We start from the raw sequence: 11,438 nt of genomic DNA on the forward strand, positions 1-11,438 counted from the left end.
AGGCCTTGTTAAACCTCCTGATAGCTTCCATCTGATCTCTCCAGTGAAACCCTTTTATCTATAGTATGCCACACATATCCTTCCCTTCAAACTATTAAAACTCCTTAAGGACAGGAAATCTGTCTGCATATCTTATTTAACTTTCAGTGTGCTCCCTCATCTGCTTTAGTTTTTCCACTAGATTAAATAAAGGAAAATCACAACACAAGGGTACTCCATAAATTTCACTTGTTTAAATATGGCTCTGGAGAATGTGCAGTTGAAGATTACGAACATGTTATGTTTGTATCAGGGTGATGGTAGAAGCCTTTGTCTTTTAGCTAATTTTTCAGTTTTTGTAATTAGGATATTCCTTCTGCTTTCACCATTGGGCGGCTATTGAAGGGAAATAGAGCAATTAGGATGGCCTCACATCTTTATCATTGGCTCTACAGTTTTCCAGAAGTAGTAGCTTTTTGGCATTATGTAATGTCCTCTACCAATGACCATGTATGAATGTTACTACATTTCCTTGTGTGACAATGTACTATTCTCTGGCAGTGCTGAGAGTCATGTAGCACACAATAAGAAATAAAGAAGCATTCTGTGCGTACTTAGATCTTTACATTTTTATTTTAAAACATAGAATTTCATATTGGTTAACACCTACTTTTAAACAGAATGATGCATTAATTAAATGCCTTGTCATAACTGTTATAAGCTCTGTTATAAAAATAAACATCTCACAACAAACTACAGTGTCAGCTCTTTAATAAATACATAAACCAAAGTTAGTAGTCAATCAGAATTACATGAACAGGCTCATAATATACAATGTGAAATTATCGTATTCCCCAATCTTCTATGTCATTTAAGGCAATTTAAATTTATGTATAATTCAAAGCCAGAAATAATAAGAAACTTGCTTAATGAGAAATAGTTTCTTTCTTAGAACTATTTTATATTCAAATATTTTAATTTAAAAATACACTCTATATTAAAAAAATTTTTTTACAAAGGCAGGACTTAAACACATAGGTTATATTACTGAAATTTAAAAACATTTCTAATTTTTTTGCAGACATTTAAAAAACTTTAATGAAGTAGCTGGCAAATGTAAAATGGTTTTAAAGTTATGTTAAATATACACCAAATGAATTTCTATATTAATATGTGCAAATTTATATTTTATTTTAATTTAGAATTAAAATATTTTATATTCAATATTAATAAAATCTATGTGCCATACTTATTATGTGGAATTTTATCAAAATCACATTTATCTGTTGTACAGTGTAAAGTTAGTAAAGACTTTTTACACAAGTCATACAATTTCCATCCTTGATGACTGCAGTGTTTTGGGTTTTTTTATTGTTGGATTAGATTATTTTAACTGAAATAGGTTATGGAGGCTAGAAACCTGATTAATAGAGTTAGCTTACAAAGGTAAATTTTTGTGGGAAAGTAATCCAGGTAGATAAAAGAGTAGTGTTATTACTCTCAGATATTTCATTAACAGCTGCCCAGATAGCTGAACAATCGTTTCATATAAGTCAAATAATTTAAATATGCAGTTTTATGACAGTTGTTACATGGGCTTAAGGTGAATTTATCAGAGCCAAAGAAAAAAGTCAAACAAAAGAACAGAAATGATAAAGAATAAAAATGTAAGAGAACTTGAAGGGAAAACTTTCCTACAACACTGATTGGTTATATCATATTTTTCTCCTGTCATTGACATATGACATACAAGATGCTGCAAAACCTAAATGTGCAAAATCTAAATCTAAATATGATGGTTTTATGAAATATTTTTCCAGTTAATTCTGTCTAAAAGTGAGATGATCATATGCAAGTATTCTTTAGGAAGTAATAGAAAGAGTAAAAATTTGTTAACAAACCTGGGGGAAACTCACTCATTCTTGTCAGTTAGGTTAGGGTTTGCTGAAATTGTAGCCACTAGCATAAAGCATAAGAAGGAGGCTGAAAGAGCTTTTATAACCTAAAGGTCTACAGGATTTGAACTCATAATCAGATGGTTAGGCTCCATGTTGAGTTGTATGTGATCCAGATGTACTGAAAACTGACTTCACATGTTATCATAAATGTGTTATTAAATATTTATACAAAAATGAATGTCCCTGTACCCATGAACATTTGGTTAAAGATAAATTAGTATAATGTTTATTTAAGCAAAACTTCAAACACTGCATCTAAGAGGTCAACAACTGCAAGATACATTTTAGAGATGTTAAATTAAAAAGTGGATGTCTTAGAATTAATGAAATATGAACATGTATAATTAGTTACCCATAATAAATTTACCACTGAGGAATTATAAGAGAAAAGGGAAATGATCTGAAAGAATGCTAGTTTTATATTTCTTTCAAAATATATCTCAGTTTGCATTACATGAAGTGGAGTTCTTAAGGTCGATATAAATAAGGATAGTTGTAAATTAAATGTTAAGAGTAAATAAAACAATATAATATGCGCATGATTGAACTCCCAAGTGGTTGTATTTCACTTGATACTTTTATTAAAATATATAGATCTCAAATCCTTTAAAATGGAAGGAAGTCGAACAGTTGTAAAAATTTAAAATTCTTAGTTTTTAATGGGTCTTTGTTCAGGTGCATAGATTCAAATAAATTTTAAAATCATTAAGAGATGTATGGAAATGAAGAACTTCATTATACCATTACAGTCAGTTATTTTTCACAATTAGGCTTATTGAGCTTGAAGTTTTGGGGCACTCTCTTAGGAAAAATGAATAGAAAAGAACAGGAGTAAGGAAAGGAAGGAAAAGCCATTGAGTTTAACTTACTATATCAGGTACCAGGAGGAACATAATTCTAAGGAGAAAAATTTTCATAGTCCATCATAATCATATTTCAACATCTTATAGATGCCCATTGTCATACATAAGAATATCTTCAATAAAGATTAAGTGTATATTAAAAATTTTTGAAATTTATTCTTTAGTGAAGTGTTACATCTGATGCATCCACTAATTTTAATTTTGAATTTTGAAAAATTTGCCTCCAGAGAAATCTATTCTGTTTAACCTTAGATTTTTTTTTAATCTTTATAAACCGAAGCTAAATTAAACATTTAGGACATAATCAGAGTTTTAGTGAATTTCTGAGTCTTTCAGAGAATGTCTGAGACTTCATAACTATTAATAAGTTTCAAAAAAAGATATCAGATGCTTATAAATGCATGTACACTGCAGTGTAAAGATATCCCCAGAGAAGTAAAATGCATACAGTTATATTGTAGTGCATATATGGCACATTTCTAAATCATGAAATACTTTAGGGCACAGAAATGCTGTCGTACCAAAAGTGTTGTTGAAGTTCTTAACTTTGTTAATCATTTAAAGTTTCATAACTCGTGTTTAATATCAGTGAATCTCAAAAGGCTCCTGTGTTCATATTAGTTGAAAATAGGCTTTATTTACATAAATTATTTAATCTAAGAATACCCTGTTTTCCCTTAACTTTTAATTAATTCTAGCTAGTCAAATATTAATTCTTTTCTCACAAGGAAAATGTCAATTGTTCAAGTAAATATAAGCTCTAAAATCTTTTAAGAATTAGACCTTTAAGTAAAAAAGGAAAGCACAAGACATCACAAGCATAACTGCAGTCATCATCTAGCATTGAACTGCCTGTCAGAAAGTTTGTCCCTTCCTATGAGAAGAGCCTTGTTCCACTATAAATTAGTGCAAACTAGTGAGAGTGTCAAAATATATATCCCTTTATTTTAAGAATTTCATTTTATTATGCTATTTTGGATAACTCAGCCCACATAGAAATTAGCTTATGAACATCATAATGTTTTAAAATTTTTAAATGTTTTAAAATTTTCAGCATTTCAGTGAATGGATATTTTCCACTTTTTCCTTTTTGGGGGCTGTCAAATATCCATTTATTTTCTTTTTTAAAAAGGATGCTGTGACAGGCATGCTGCAAAAAGAAGTTTTGCATTATCCTTGGTGATCAAAGGTATTTTACATAAGTGAGTCACAGTACTGAATTATGTCAATGCCGCTGATTTCTCATTTGGGGAAAGAAATACAGTTCAACCTAGCATCATAATTGCTTGGCTGCAGGGGACGGCTGATGGAGTTATTGTGTTTGTTCGCTGCAGAACAACTTATTATATGTTTTTAAATCCTCTTTAGGGTAGAATATGGAGTGGGATTTAGTCTTCATCGAAATGCAGATATCTGGCACTTTAACTCAAGTGCTGGAAGACAGAAAGTCTGGGAAGCTGATTATAAGAAGACATTTTAAAGGAATTTAAAATAAATTCCTTAGTTGTCATAGGCAAAGCTCTGTACTGCATACAGGACTGTTGGACTTCTAGCCAATAAAATCAGACTGAATAAGTCTGTAAGGATATGGTAATTGTGATGAAGTTCCTGTTGGGGAGGATAAAAGTTCGTGGCCTCTGTCTGTATCAAGCTCTCTGGATGAGCACGGAGCACTGAACAACTCCAAGGGGCGCCGTTCACACAGGCTATGGTGTGAATGGACTTCCCTCTAGTTAGGCTATTTTGCAGTCTCTTAGAAGCTGATTAGCTGATAGACTGGAAGCCAACCATGGACAATTCTGTTTGAATTACTTTTTTCTGCTTTGTTTTGAAATTTTCTTATACTTAGGACTTCAGTAAATCACATCTAAAAATACTTGCCAATTGATTATTTTAAAGATTCAAGAGGTAGTATGACATTGTTCAATGAACACTGGCCTGGCAATAAGAAAATAGTTCTCTTTGAATGTTGCCACTTGGTCACTTAGGGGTTTTGGAGAAATCATTTAAACTTGCTGAGCCTCAGTTCTCTGACTAACTACAAGAGTGAATTAGCTTATTTCTAAGATATTGTCTATCCTCCTCCAATTGTGTACTTTTAGAATTCTGGTGAGTAGGGTTGAGGTGATTCAAAGAAAGAATGTCCTTAGACTGCATTGAAGGGCAAAAATAATATAGCTTAATTTAGCTTTTAATTTGAAAAATGCTACTATCTACTTGGAATAAATATTGGAGAAGACTCAAAAGGGTGGCACTTTGCTTAGAAACTTTGCAGAGTTTCTAAATATCTCGTGAATTTCCACCTGATGATTAGACAAATGAAATGGTGAAATAATCCATCCAGTTTACCAGGTAGGAAGTATAAAACTCCACATCTGCACACAACGAAGCTGTTCAAATTTTGATGCTACTTGAAGTGTACCTTATTAAATGTTCAGCTTTTAAAAGTATTCTAATAAAGTGACATTGTATTATTATTAGGTTTTATGGCAGTAGTAACTTAGCACTTATTTAATCCAGTCATCTGTGACATTATATAAACTTATCCTGTAAGAAAGAAAACCAAAATATAAAGGCAAAGAGGAAAGAATGTTAGAATTAATATCCATCTTGTAAAAGAAGAAAACAAACACACATGCATAAAACTAGTTTCAAAAGCAATATCCCTCAAGATTAAGGTTTTATCTGTTCATCTCTTGAATGAGTGAAACACTAATCATTTACTCATGTATCTGTTCTTGTCTATTCACTGCCAATTGTTGAAGTGTTTGGCAACATTAGTATAACTGCCGTATTATTTTTTCATCTGCATGTTTGGTGCAGGGATTACTGTACCCTTGTAGTGACACAATGCCAAAACTATCTCACAGCATTGTCTCTCTGGGAAGTGTAGAAATGGCGGGTACCTGTAAAGTGTAATCAGTGCTCTTCAGATGATCTACATTCTATGCTGATCTAAATAAGTTATATATTACAGTAAAGTGCTACAATGACACTAGTATCAAACAGTAGTAAGACACATTTTTCTCTGAAGAATTCAGCAGCAGTGTGAGTCACATGATGATGAGGATGCTTGTCAGTCTTCATTCGAGTGGACAACCAGCAACTGGCATGATCTAGAAAATTTATCTCCTCCTGTGACTTATAAAATTATTATTTTATAATAATAATTTTTAGGAGCGATCATTAAAAATCCAGTTTCCCATAAAGTACTTTTTTATCTTTTTAGAAGTTGCACCTGAAAGTTTCATGAGTGTTTAATTTGCTAATGTCCATTTTTATTTCTTCAGGTTTCTCACGTCGGTAGGTTACTGCTCTTGTGCAAACGCCTTGCAGAATCAACTTGTCCTTGATGGAGAGGAAATATTATCATTAATTAAGTGCCTAAATATTGAAAGTAGACAATAACATACTGAAAGTATTTATTTTTTAAAATTCACTGACCTTTTTTGAGGCTGACACCCTGTAATCTTCCGAGGACTTAATTTTATTACTATTCCATTGTAGTATCACCTGTCTAATAATAAGGACTTTAAGCAACCCAATCAAGAATGTAACTATGAAGATGATGGAAAATATCCTCAAGTAGCTTGGGCTAGAGAAACATTCTGTGAAGAAGCAAATAAATGGTTTAAAAAACTGGAATGAGTAAATCAAAGGGTTCTAACAATAATGTTAGAAGTAAATAATGTTCATCATCTCAGTAGGATCAGAGATATTTGCAAATCTACATTTTCAAAATAGAGGACTGCCATTATTGTTGATTCAAGAAGTAAACTAATTATTATTACTCATTTATTATTCAAATATTTTCAACAGAAAACTCTCCTTTGGAGAATAGCCACAATTAAGGTATTCAATAAGATTATTTCTTTGCAGCTTGATTCTTTATTTGTACTAACTGGAATATGTCCAACTCCCTTAACCAAATATAATTTTATCCGTGACAGAGAGAGGGACAGTTTTTTTGGTGTGGTGTGGATCACTAAGTGGAAAATAGGATTTAAAAAATTATTTAACAGTTCCGTGCATTAACGTATGTTTTTCTTGTTATGCTTACTCCTCATTTGTTACACATCAGTAATGGAAAATAAAGTAAACATCTGCAGAAGCTAAAATTAGTGCTACTCTAATAGATGAATAAATATTTCCTTTGAAACTGCAGTGTAAGTTTTCATTATTATTATACATAGCTTCTCCAGGAAATGGGAGTGTATAATTTGGGACAATACCCAAATCTCTTTCCTCAATTGTTATTAATTTATTTTTTACTTGTCTGTTAACCAAATCTATCCTATTTTGCTTCTAAAAATTCCGCTTTTTGTTTTTTCAAGAACAGATAATTACTAGCTGGAAAAGGAAATGCAGCATTAAGAGGAGGGGCATTCTAGGTCTCTGTTTTAGCCCTAGACCTTTGGCAAACTCTAGTTGGAAAGTCTGCAGGCTCTGTGGCTGCCAGAGGTATTACCCTAGTCTAAGAGGAACATGGTTGCATAATACACAAGTACTCCACAGAACTCACCAGCTGCCCCACACTCACAAAATTACCTCCTGGCCTAAAGAAGCATGTGTTTTCCGTGCATCCTCCAGACTTTGGGGACTTCACCTAACTGTCTGAAGGTCTCCTTGAGAATGCCTTTTGGGAGGGGACCTGCCAAGGCTTAGAAGAACAGTCAGTCATGAGTGATTTGTGTCTGAAATCCCAGGGATGACCAAGCATTGCTCTTGAATACGCCAAGAATTCAGTAACAAGGTCAGGGGCTCTTCTCTAAGTGGGAAGAATTAGAGCCCAATTTTCTCTTGGTCATAGTGATAAGGTTCCTTGAAAGAAGTGCTAAAAGGAGGCTGGAGGACTACTAACTGGAATAGAAGCACCAAATGCAAGTGCAAGTCTCCCTTTGTTATGGTCTCACACGCAGAAAGAATCCAAGATGCTCTATTCAAAAGTGGTACCCTTGGTGGTGCCCAGGTTTGTGACATGGACGCCTTTCATTTCCCTTGGCTGACTTAGAATAGTTAATCAGCTAAGGTGGCACGTGGCTTGATCTCACTTAATGGCTTCTTGCCTAGTAGGAGCTTAGCCAGAAAGACCAAAAGAACACCCTTTAAGTGTGATCAAGTGGATAGATAATAGAGGTGGCTAACAAATGCCCTTTCCCTCTCCTTGCACAATAGTTGTGAAGGGGAGGGTAGCCCCCTAGCTACTAATACATTTTACAAATATTTCTAATGGGTTAGGATGGAGGACATTTTGGGGGCTCAAATCTGCATGCATTTTTAAATTTTAAAATTTGGAGAGCTAAAAATTTAGCCCTGGCCATGCCTCTTTTCTTAGTTTAGGTCAAGCAAGGGCTTTTCCTAAGGAGCTTTAAGGGAATAGTTTTTGTAACCACACTTAGGTCAAAATAGGTTTGTTTCCTTAACATAATAAATTACATGTTGACAATAAGGACTCTATTTATTAGGAAAGGCACTTGGCTTTGGGGTGTGATTGCTGCAGCCCCAGCTGGCAGCACATGGGCTCTTTTCAAAGCCAAATTTATTATGGGCTAAGATTAGTGTGGATGTGAGGGGAGACGGAAACAAAACTCTGGAGAAAGTTTATTCTGTGCAATCTCTCTAAGACCTGGAATTATTCTTACAGGTTAGAGGAAAGACTAGAAATAGTAGTAGCAGTAGGAACATTTTCAATGAATACATAATTTCAAGCTTCATTTCTAATTCTTATATAATTTAACACCTTAAACCTGAACAAAATGGGGTGCTGGCTTTTGGGTTCTAATGAATTTTTGTCCAAAATGATCTTTGAACACGGCTTTCACATGTTTCTTCCATTCATATGTCATCTTTTAACTGAAAAAGTTTTTTCATGTTCACTGGCTCATTTAATCCACACAACTCTTTGAGGTTGGTATTATTATCTCTGTTTTACAGATGAGGAAACTGAGGCTCAGTGAAATTTTGTAAGAGGGCTGATATTTCTTAGCTACTAGTGTCAGGAGACATGCCTTAAGCTAAGGTCTTCAGACTAAAATTTCCATACCTTTTCCATTGTGCCATCTTTATATTAATTCACCCCTAAATTATATCAGAATGAAAATTATCAGGGAGGAATGGCCCTTTTGAAATTATGTACTTTGCAAAATCAAATCATTGCTACTTAGAATTTTTTGGCGTCACCTGAAACATGAAAGTAAATGTTCGTTTGACATGAGGAAGGTTATAACTGGAAGCAGGTTTGGATTGTGAAGGGTAATGATGGCTCCATAGACCTTGTCTCTAAGGGTGAAATGGACTCTACCTAGGAAACTCCTATTCTTGGCTCACTGAGGTCTCTCTAGAAAATCTGTTTGATATACTTCCATGGAGGTGCACAGCATGCAAATTTAGCTGGGTAGTTGAGATGGTAGTTTAATTGTTAGGTGGGAGATCTAACAATTCAGCCATACCATGGCAAATATCCTCAGCTGGTTTTATAGAGCACTATTTCTTGGAGGTTGAAAACATTGAAGCAGTTAGTTCTTTCTTTAGGATGGTTGATTATGAGCCTTTTTGGGGAATATGATTCTCTACAGATACTCTTCAGTACTTTGATTATTAACCTTTTGTTTACCTGATGTTTGGTCCACATAATGCTGTTCCTTGAGAGTACATGAGGTTTTACACCGATCAAGTATAGCTTGAGACAGATTGTGAGGGTGAAGGCATTGCACACAATTCCTGTAAGGGGAAACAAGTGAAAACATTTAATTTTTAAAAGGTTGTAGCCTGTAGTATTTTCTGTAAAAAATAAAATAGGGTACTGCTTTAGGACAGCAGAATTGTAAAACCGGGAAAGAAAACTATGACATTTATTTGTAATCTTGGCTGAATTTAATACCATGGCAAAGTTACATTCTAACCACTTAAAATATTTTAATGTATAAAATCAACATAATGATTTTTCTGTACTGAGAAGAAAATCTCTAGGAAATGAATAAGATACTCTCACTGCAAAAACAAAACCAGCTAGCACAGATGTTTTAGAAGACGAATATTATGATACTACTAGAAAAATTTAGCAATGAACATACAGCTCAAATTTTGGTTGGGTTCATTAGAAATACCTCCATCACTCCATCATTATCTTCCTAGTGAGTTACATAACCTACAATGCATAATTTAAAAAATTTTACTTGAGAATGTCTTTTTAAAAATTGAATAAAACAAATTGTAAGGCACAGTGATATTCTGAGTAGTGGTCTTTGAGCAGGACTCAAATTGTTATTGGAAAATTAATTATTGGCACAAAACAACAATGCCACCATTATTTAACATCACCTTTCCCTTATCCATCACTTCTTTCTAGAGTGCTTCATAGCCACCACTCTTTATCTTTAAAAGAATAAAAATAAAACAATAATAACAGCTAACATTTATTCTATGATTAGTATGCATCAAGTACAAAGGTGTAGGTATTTTTTGCTTGAACATCTAATTTAATTATTTCACAGAATTATACCACGGTATTATTATTATCCTCACTTTTAATATCACGAAACTGAGGCACAAAGAATTTTAAAAATCTTGCCCTAGATCAAACAGCTAATTAATAGTAAGTTGGGAAGCAGGCAGCCCCTAAATCATCACATCGTACGTCTTAAACTTACACGAGGTTATATGTCAATTATATCTCAAAAAAGCTGGGGGAAAAACAACCCAATGAACCTTTATGAACACTGAATATTATTCTTTAAAAAAAAAACCTATTTCAAAAAAGGCAGTGAATACCTAGATAAATTCTCATGCATGGCCAAAGACTGGAGTCTAAGTCTTCTAATTCCTAAATTCCTCATTCAATTCTTTTTTAGCGTGATGATAACAATTTATCTGGAGAAGATCCGGTAACTTTTAGGTTAAGGTAGGCAAAATAGAAAAGGTCGAACATGAATATAATGAAGGACTGCTTTATGTATGTTTGGAATCAGGAAACACATACCAGTTTTCATTGCAGGCTGTGTGACATGTGGGACAATGTTCACAGAAGCGGCCGATGCTCCTGGGATCGGTGCACTCACACCTGCCACATACACATGTGCCTCTTCCACTGCACACTTGGCCTTTTGGATTGACACAGTGCTGGGCAGATACTGATGGGCACTGGCACCGATCCCCTTCCCAGCCCCTGAAGCACTGGCATTTGCCTGCCTCACACTCTCCATGCCCTGCAACAAAGACCTAAGTTATTGAGGTCACTGACTTTGTGAAGCATTTCCAAACATGAATTCCCCTTCCGTCTCCATGGAAACACACTGACAGTCAAGTGAATAGAAACAGCATCACTTTCTATTTGTCTGACATAAACAATGCCAGGACTTAGGAGTGTCTATTTTCAAAGATGTTCTATTGTAGATAATCTCCCCATGCTAATCTATTGTGCTGACAATTATGAATTCTGCCCTGCCGCAGTGGCTGCCCAACTACTTGAAGATCACTGTACATTCAGTTTTAAATTAAAAAGACACAAATATAAAGAAGCTACAGAGGCTGACATAATGTTGTCTGATTTGAAATTTGAAAAACGGGTATTTTATGAATAGCTTCCATAATTTTTTCTTAGTCACTCATTATTGCTCAGGGCCTGGGATAACTTTGAAGG

At 34.1% G+C, this 11,438-nt stretch overlaps 1 protein-coding gene across 1 annotated transcript in view; it reads right to left on the bottom strand.

Annotated features, from left to right (window-relative positions):
- Positions 1 to 599: 599 nt before the first annotated feature.
- ITGB8 (integrin subunit beta 8) overlaps positions 600 to 11,438 on the bottom strand; it is a gene marked incomplete at its 5' end in the record, with an annotated part of 96,200 nt that continues 85,361 nt past the window's right edge. The window contains 4 exons of the mRNA XM_081244972.1: positions 600 to 6,148; positions 6,245 to 6,408; positions 9,414 to 9,520; positions 10,779 to 11,004. Coding sequence (XP_081101098.1) covers positions 6,026 to 6,148; positions 6,245 to 6,408; positions 9,414 to 9,520; positions 10,779 to 11,004 — 620 coding nt within the window. The 3' untranslated portion in view covers positions 600 to 6,025. The remainder of the gene's footprint in view (positions 6,149 to 6,244; positions 6,409 to 9,413; positions 9,521 to 10,778; positions 11,005 to 11,438) is intronic.

This window comes from Mesoplodon bidens, assembly GCF_964165515.1.
Source record: "Mesoplodon bidens genome assembly, chromosome: 9".
NCBI classification, from domain to species: Eukaryota; Metazoa; Chordata; class Mammalia; order Artiodactyla; family Ziphiidae; genus Mesoplodon; species Mesoplodon bidens.